At 43.4% G+C, this 9,243-nt stretch overlaps 1 protein-coding gene across 1 annotated transcript; it reads right to left on the reverse strand.

The window, feature by feature from the left end:
- Positions 1-6,882: 6,882 nt before the first annotated feature.
- mc4r (melanocortin 4 receptor) lies at positions 6,883-8,490 on the reverse strand. The gene has a single exon (XM_043718980.1). It carries the CDS (start codon positions 8,090-8,092, stop codon positions 7,094-7,096), a length of 999 nt encoding a protein of 332 aa, XP_043574915.1. The 5' UTR covers positions 8,093-8,490; the 3' UTR covers positions 6,883-7,093.
- Positions 8,491-9,243: the final 753 nt, after the last annotated feature.

Here is a 9,243-nt window from a genome sequence, read left to right on the forward strand (position 1 = left end):
CTTCTTGACCTGCTGTGCTTTTCCAGCATCACACTCTTGACTCTGATCTCCAGCATCTGCAGTCCTCATTTTTTTCCCAGTATTGACTCTCTATTCAAGCCTCCTCCTAACTATCCTCAGTGAAACATATTATTGTAGCATTCTATTCCTTTCTCCTTGATATGTTTCTACCAGGCCCTCCTAAGTGCATCTATACTATTCACTTCAATCAGTCCCTGTCACTGCGAATTACACTTTCTCATCCCTCCCTGTTGTGTCTGAACTGAAAATGCACTCACCCACCACACTTCTGGTTCCTTTTGTTGCCTTCAGATTATAAGAATTCACCTTTGATGAATTCTGTACAGTGTTGAAGACGGATATGAGAATGTTTGCACAATCCCCAGTATTTTTACATTTTTTTACAAGGAAGGAGCCTGATGAATGCAGCAGAAGTTTGGAGTTCATACACTTTTGGACAGGATCAAGGAGGTGGGTTCTCCCTCAGGGTCTGGAACATTGACTCAGTGACACAGTGGTGTCCTTGCATCCCCCCCTTGCCGGCAGTAAGACCGTCCCAACTGTTTTACAAAGGTTGGACTCATATACGAGCTTTCAGGCTCTGATATTCCTCCTGCCCCAGCTCTCCCCCACTCCCCTCACCACTCATACCTACAGTGTGCCCATGCACCCACCTCCATGAAACTGTCAGCCTCTGTATGCAGTGGACAGAGTCGGGGGGGCACCTCACCATCAGCAAAGTGCCATTGGGCTGGACATATTGATTGCAATTGGGTTTTGCTTCATCAGGACAATTCACAAGAGGTACCAATGCAAAGGGGTTTTATAGTGTCCAAGCAAAGCACTTTAATTGATTCCCTTGAGGTTTCTGGTTGGTAGATTCCTATACTTCTACTCCACTTCCTAAAGAGTTAAACATGATGTGGTGAAAATCTTTCATTAGTCATTTAGCAAAGGACGGAGAGAAATTGGTCTTTACTGTGACCATTCTGCAGTACCAGCTCTGAGGCCACCTGCACCCCTAGTATGTGTCACAGAGATATGAGAATTTACCTTCAATAAGGCATCGTTGACAGCTGTTAAGTCAGCAAATGAACTGCCTGATTTCAGCAAACTCTATCAGATTAGATGGTGATGAGCTCAGGATTCTCCAGCAGTCACTGTAGTTAAATAATCAGAGAATCCCTACAGAGGCCATTTGGTCCATCGGGTTTGCACTGACCCTCTGAAGAGCACCCCTATCCCCATAAACCTGTTTGTGTTTTTTTAAGAATTGAAAAGTGTGGCACTGGAAAAGCAGAGCAGGTCAGGCAGTATCCGAGGAGCAGGAGAGTTGACATTTCAGGTACAGGTGCCTATGACTCTCCAGTATCTGCAGTCCCCACTTTCTCCTGGGTTTTTTTTAACCCTGATTAATTTATCAAACCTACACCTCCTTGGACACTACGGGGCAATTTTTGAGCATGCCCAATCTACCAGCTGTTGTCTAAATGCAACTTTGGAGAAGGGTAATAACAGTGAGTATTGGTGGTAAAAAAGATGTAGGGAAGTAGGCTGTGACTAGTCAACCGTTCAGCACTATTTCTTGTGCAGTATAAGTTGTTGTTCCTTTTAACGTTTGACATTCTTGCATCTGTCCTGGTGAAAGCAAGATGTAAGGCTTTGACAGGTTGTTCCTTTTTCCCCAGCATTACTCAGGTTCTGTATCACCATGTGACTAGAATGATATTCTAGCAGAGACTAGGGGAAAAGGGTTTCCTTCTAGTCATAAAAAGGTAAAACACCAAGAGGCGGGCAAATCAGGTTAAGCTACAGATCATCCATGATCACAGTGCAAGCTCTTGGGGCTGTGTAGCCTAATCCTATCCTCCTCTTACCCTACAATCGCGTGATCACTACCGCAGTCACGCTGCCAATGCTCCACATCCAACTGTTGGGAATTTGCTTAGTGTCATGACGTCATACAGCATGGAACCAGACCCTTTGCTCTTACTTGTCCACACTAACCAAGTTTCTCCCTAACCAAACTAGTCCCACATATGTGCGTTTCACCCATTTCCCTCCAAACATATCCACGTACCTATCCAAATGTCAGTTTAAATGTTGTAACTGTACCTGTATCCATCACTTCCTCTGGTAGTTCATTCCACACATGAACCATGCTCTGTAAAAAAAGTTACTGTCATGTCCTTTTTAAATCTTTCTTCTCTCATCTTAAAAATGTGCCCCCTAGTTTTGAACTCCCCCACTCTTGGGAAAACACCCTTGCTGTTCACATTACCTATGCCCCTCATGTTTGAATAAACCTCTACAAGGTCACCCCACAATCTCCTGCCCTCCTGTGAAAAAGGTCCCAGCCTATCCAGCCTACCCTTATTGCTCAAACCCTCCAGTCCAGCAACATCCTAGTAAATCTTTTCTGAACCTTCTCCAACTTAATAATAGCCTTCCTATAACAAGCCGACTAAAGCGGCACACAGTACTTCAGAAGTGGCCTCACCAATACTCTGTACAGCCTCAATATGATGCCCCGACGCCTATATTCAAAGGTCTGAGCAATGAAGTCAAGCATGCCAAACACCTCTTAAACTGTATACCTGCGATGCAAATTTCAAAGAATTATATACCTGAACCCCTGGGTCTTTCTGTTCTACAACACTATCCTGGGCCCGACTATATGTGTATAAATCCTGCTCTTGTTTGTTTTACCAAAATATAACACCTCGCATTTATCCAAATTAAATGCATCTTCCACTCCTCAGCCCATTGACCCAATTGGTCAAGATCTCTTTGTAATCTTAGATAACCTTCTTCACTGTCCATGATACCACCAATTTTGGTGTCACCCGCGGACTTACTAACCATGCCTCCTAAATTCTCATCCAAATCATTTATATCAATGACAAACAAAAGTGGATCCAGCATCAATCCCTGTGGAACACCTCTGGTCCCAAGCCTCTAGTTCAAAAGACAACGCATAAAGCTAATTTTGTATCCAATTGACAAACTCACCCTGAATCCCACATGATCTAACTTTACCAATTAGTCTACCATCTGGAACCTTGTCAAAGGCTTTACTAAAGTCCATGGAAGCAACATCAACCGCTCTGATCTCATCACATAGTTTTTAACCTGAACCCTTAGGTCTCTGTTTGACAATGACATGAGCAAATCTTCATCCAGGGAACAGTGAGTCTGTGGAATTCTCTGAGATAGAGAGCAGTTGATGCCAAAACATTAAATGTTTTCAATCAGGAGATAGATCTAGTTCTTGGGGCTATAGGGATCAAAGGGCATGAGGGGAAAGCAAAGAGCAGGTAATGGAATTTCATGATCGGTTATGATCATATTGAATGGTGGAGTAAGCTCCAAGGACTGAATGATGTACTCCTGCTTCTATTTTCCATGTTTAGGAGTTACAAAGATTTGACTGTGTGAAATGGGTGAATGGTTCATGCCAGCATCTCATCCACTTAAAAAAGTAATCCATGCCTTTGGACTATTTCCAGACCAATCTTCGTCTTCCCCCTTAAAACTATACAGGGATCCCACTTCTATCTCTCTTCCCCAAAAGCATTGGGAGTAAGATCATTGAATGTTTTTTTAAAGGCAGGCGTAGATAGACTCTTAGCTGACAAGGGAGTCAAAGGGAAGTAAGGTAGGCAGGAAATTGGAGTTAAGACCACGATTGGGATCCTATCGAAGGGCAGAACAGGTCTGAGAGGATGCATGGCCAATGGACTGTCCTAAGTCGAATGCTTTGCTGCCTGTGTATGCCCCAAATTAGGCTAAACTAATCTCTCGGTCGAAAGCTTTATGTAAACTTAAAATATTCACGCACATGTGCACGCGCGTAAGTATAGAAAATGCAGACAAAATATTTCAACGGAAATACAATGTAAAATCTTGCCTCTTCCTTGTTCTGTGCACCCTATATCGACAGCATTGTGGATGCTCCCTTCATTGAACACAAGAAGCTGGGGTAAATAGGTTTTCAGTTTCTCAGGGAGATTAGGGATTTGGAGAGTAAGTGCGAAAGGAGGAAGTGAGGATTAGATTAGATTCCCTACAGTGTGGAAACAGGCCCTTCGGCCCAACAAGTTCACACCAACCCTCCGAAGAGTAACCCACCCAGACCCGTTTCCCCTCTGACTAATGCACGTAACACTATGGGTAATTTAGCATGGCCAATTCACCTGGCCTGCACAGCTTTGGACTGTAGGAGGAAACCGGAGCACCCAGAGGAAACCCACGCAGACACGAGGAGAATGTGCAAACTCCACACAGTTGCCTGAGGCTGGAATCAAACCTGGGACCCTGGTGCTGTGAGGCAGCAGTGCTGACCACTGAGCCACTGTGCAATCCCAATTAGGGCTGCAGATGCTGGAGAGTCAGAGCTAAAAAGTGTGGCGCTGGAGAAGGACATATGCCCAAAATGTCAACTCTCTCTTGCTCCTCGGATGCTGCCTGACCTGCTGTGCTTTTCCAGTGCCACACTTTTCGATAGTGAGTGGGAAACGGGAGTTGAAATCAAAAATCAGTCTTGATCATATTGAATTATAGGATCATACAATACAGAGGAGGCCTTTCATTCCATTGAGTCTGCACTCTAAACACTGTACTAAATTTATATTTGTCCCACTTTCCATAGCACTGTAGCCTTGAAGGTTATAACTTAAATACTTTTTAAAGATTGTGAGTTTACCACCTCAAGTACTTTCCCAGGAATAGTGGAGAAGATTCAATAGGCCATTCCTGTGCCTCCTTTTGGTCTTTTTCTAGATCAACACCTTGTCTCAATCCTCTGGCTTAAACAGTAAAACAAAAAAGTTTAAGTATAACCACAAGTGAAAAATAGAGCTAAAATTGGGCTTTCCTGTGACAGGATTGAGCTAACTTCAGACAAGAACAACAGTGAGGAATAAATCATCACATTCATACCAAACAGAGAAGGTGTCAATTAGCTCAGAAGGATGATTTGCGATGTAAAGTGATGCTAACAGTGTGGGTTCAATTCCTGTACTAGCTGGGGTTATGATGAAGGACTCACTTTCCCAACCTCTCCGCTCACCTGCAGTATGGTAACCCTCAGGTTATACCATCACCAGCTGTATCACTCTATGAGAGAGCAGCTCTCAGCTCTGCTAAGACTACATTTTGATAAGTACGTGAATAGGAAAGGTTTGGAGGGATATGGGCGATGAACAGGCAGGTGGGACTAGTTTAGTTTAGGATTATGACTGTCATAGACTGGTCGGATCAAAGATTTCTGCCCTGTATGACTCTGTGATTACTGTGACATTGCTAAACAACAATTCCGTTTCTCTGGAAATAGATAAATGTTTCACAAAACATTTGATTTTTCAGAACATTTATTTTATGTTTTTATACATAGGTGATACTGGATACCTGATAAAAAGTACATAGCAGCAAGTGAACATATTTTAATAAAGCTTTTGCTAAACTCTGTCTTGGTTCCAGGGTTGATTGTATGGTAACCAATGCTTCACATAAATAAATTCATAAATAAATGATCAACAAGGCAGCCACACTGCACTATCGTTATTGTATGAAGAAAGTCAATTAAACAACATGTGCCGTCGCCAGATAAACACTAAGGTACCGATACACAGCGGATGATGTTGAAATACAGTTGCAAAGGCAGTTTGTCAGAGGAGAACAAAAAGAGAAGGAGAAGGGGATTGGCAGAAGTACATAAAGGAGGTAAAATCACAAGGATACACAAAAAGATCGGGATGGAGGGAGTGGAAATCACTGGATGGTTCTCTGAGAGAGCAGGCAAAGCCATGAGGGGTCGAATGGCTTTTACCTACTCTCTTTCATTCTATGATTCCACAATCTTGTGATATAACAGTTTGTAATAAGCTGCAGTAAGTGAGCTAAACAGCCTAGCAGGTTTCTAATCAAAACATCAATAGTTAGAAACCACCATGAACACAGATGTTTGTGTAATCTGAGTTGGAGAGAGCAGTCTTTGAAAGGAATTCTCAAGGCATTCGAGTTGAGTTGCTTCTCTCCAGCCTGCACAATTGCTAAAGGTAGTGTCAAAGACAGCACATTCCAACTGTAGCTCTTTTTAATTCAGTAACAGCTTCTATATTCATAGCAATAAGAAAAACATTTGAATTATGCATTGTCGATGATATTTTAAAAGCATTTCTGAACACACACATTGCCAAAATACATTCACTGAATGATGGAACAAGGGGAGGGGAGTCAGTGCAGCTTCTGACAAATGAGGGACAGCTCTATTCCCCCTTCAAATCTTCTTATCTGGGTCTCCCTCAGAACTCAAAGATGTCTGCCTCACCACGCTGATCAAGAAGTTTCTTGTTTTGAGCTAGAAGGTTCTAGATTTGGTCAGAGGTCAAGGATTTAAATTCATTGGCAGGGTAGTGAAGGGAAGGAATGGGAAATCAATTGGAAAAGTACTTGATGAGAATCGATTTGTAGGGTTATGGGAAAACAATTGAAGTGTGAGGCCAAATTGGATGACTTTTGCAAAATGCGAGTCAAAGCATGGCTGGTAGAATGGCCTCCTTCTGTACTCTGCGAACTCTATCATTCCATTCTAAGGTCAGTCAGCCACAGTGAAATGACTGAGCTTGGCTGTTAGGGAATGCTACAATTAGCCTCAATGTCCTAGATTTAGGGGGATTAAAACCAGCCTCCTCTTTCCCTCCTGATTGCTAAATGGTAATATCTGATAAACAAGGGCTTCAGTTGCACATGAAACCTCATGAGCCTCATGAGACTTTGCGCCCCCCCCCCCCACCTCGCTTCCCCTACCATCCAAAAGCAATCACATTTTCTCCTAATACTCACTCTCCAGGCTCAAATCCAAGGAATACTCATTGACATGAAGCATGAGAGATGAAGATAACTCCAAGAAACAACCAACACTTTCAGTGAAGATAACCGAGTCATGGGGAGGAAATAAGAAACTATGGTAAAGTACAGAGGAAAGCATCAACCTTTCTTTAGGGAGCAAGGAACTATTTCCTCCCTCTACTGAGATGTCATGCAGCACAAAACATCTTGTGATGGTCTGACTGCTTTCCCTCTAGTTATATCAATACTTATTTGTCAGGTCACAAATTCCATGCAGGCTGTAGCAGCAAATTATTTCTTGGAAAGTCTTCCGCATTTCCTGACTGCGGAAAGCGTAGATGAGAGGATCGATGACTGAGTTGCACATGATAAGGATTAAGTACATGTTGAAGTGCGACATGAAGCAGAGGCAGTACGGGTTTCGGGGGCAGGAGACTATGAGGATGAGGTGCAGGAAGAAGGGAGCCCAACAGACGACAAAGACACCGAGGAGGATGGTGAGGGTGATGGCCCCTTTCATGTTTGCCATGTGGTGGATGGCACCGTTGCCAGGCAGAGCGGCAATCCGCTTGACGTGCAAGCGTGCCAGCATGAACATGTGAACGTAGAGTGAGACCATGAGGGCGAGCATGGTGAAGAACATTGTGATGAGACAGATGACAACTGTGGTGCTCTCGGAGTAGACGATGAACAGAATCCCCGAGACTGTACAAGCCATCCAGATTCCAGCAATGACCGCCAGTGCCCTTCTCACCGTCATGATGTTGTGGTAGCGCAGCGCGTAGAAGATGGTAATGTACCTGTCGATGGCAATGGCCAGCAAGCTCCAAATGGAGGCGAGCAGAGAGGTGCAGATCATGGAGTCCAGCACATTGTCCATACTCTTTATCAAGCTGTCCCGAGCAACAAAATGCCTACTCTTCAACATGGCGATGAAGATTGTCTCCCAGGCGTTGGACACGCTGACCAACATGTCGGCCACTGCCAAACTGCAAATGAAAAAGTACATTGGCGAGTGCAGGTTCTTGTTCTTGATGATGGCGGCGATGACCAGAATGTTGGCCAAGAGGCTGATGATGCCCAGTGTGAGGAAGACCTCCGTTGAGATCCACAGTTGCTCATAGCAGCCTGAGGAGGCACCATTACTGGGTGAGGCATTGGTGCTGGTGAATCCTGGGAAACTCTGGTTTCTGAGGTTAGGGGTCTCCCGTATCCAATGATTATAAGATGAGGAGTTCATGCTTGTGGCAGACTCAATCCCTTGTCTCCAAAAGAAGTAAACGCTGTTCACGTTGGCATTTTAGCATCGGAAATCCAGCTCAAGACTGAGGTACATTCATTGGTTGTATAGTCTTGAAATTGCTTCTGAAATGAGGAAGGCAGTTTCTGAAACCAACTCATCATGAAATTGTCAAATAAATTGCTAAATTACCCTGGCTCGCATCGTTTTACATACAATATCTTTAATCAGTCCTTCCTAGATTTGCATGTGTTCACGTCCATTGAGTTCACCTGCAGGAGGCTGCAAAAAGATTCCTTTTCTTTGTCCTGTTCCAGTGTCGGTAGGTAGAGAGGAGACAAATCTTTCTTTAAAACAGCCAGAGTCAGGGAAACAACAGCAAATCTATGTGTCCTCGCCTGGAGATTTAGCAACGAATGAATTCCTTTCACATTTTAACAAATCGTACAAAACTGTGGGAAGCAACATTCCACCCCTACACTGCAGTTCAGCCTATCACATGCTTGGCTAACTTGACTGACAACACTGTATGTTAAATATTTAAGGAAGGCTTCTGCTTTTAGCTGGTGCTGCTGATCTATTCACAAAGACTTTATAAATTACGCACATTATAAACTAAAGCCTATTTGTCATACCAATTGCAGTATAATTGCATTAACTTGTGCTGTTTCTTCTCCGGTCCCCAGTAACCCAAATTGTACCTGAGTCCCAAAGCTTACACCGAAAGAATTTGCACAATTTAATCAGTTTTCATAGTAAAAGCCTTGTGTCCAAAGTTAGCCCCTGCTGTCCATCAAGGAGTAGAAATTGTTTTGTTTCCTTTGTTCCACACTGCTCAGTGAGCATGCTTTTAAAGTGTACTGTCTGTGAGCAGTTTTGTTTTTGTTGCTTTCTTCATGTTTTGCTTCTTTTGTTAAGGTTACTTAAACACGAAAGAAATAATCCGTTCTGCACCATAGCGCACGAAGGTGATTTGTGAATAAAAACAAGAAGAACTGCAGATGCTGCAAATCAAAAATAAAAACAGTAGTTGCTGGAAAAGCTTGGCAGGTCTGGCAGCATCTGTGGAGAGAGATCAGTGTTAACGTTTCAGTCAAATGACCCTTCCCAACTCTGATTTCCCTCCACAGATGTTGCCAGACATGCCTAGT

Source organism: Chiloscyllium plagiosum, chromosome 29 (assembly GCF_004010195.1).
Source record: "Chiloscyllium plagiosum isolate BGI_BamShark_2017 chromosome 29, ASM401019v2, whole genome shotgun sequence".
NCBI lineage: Eukaryota > Metazoa > Chordata > Chondrichthyes > Orectolobiformes > Hemiscylliidae > Chiloscyllium > Chiloscyllium plagiosum.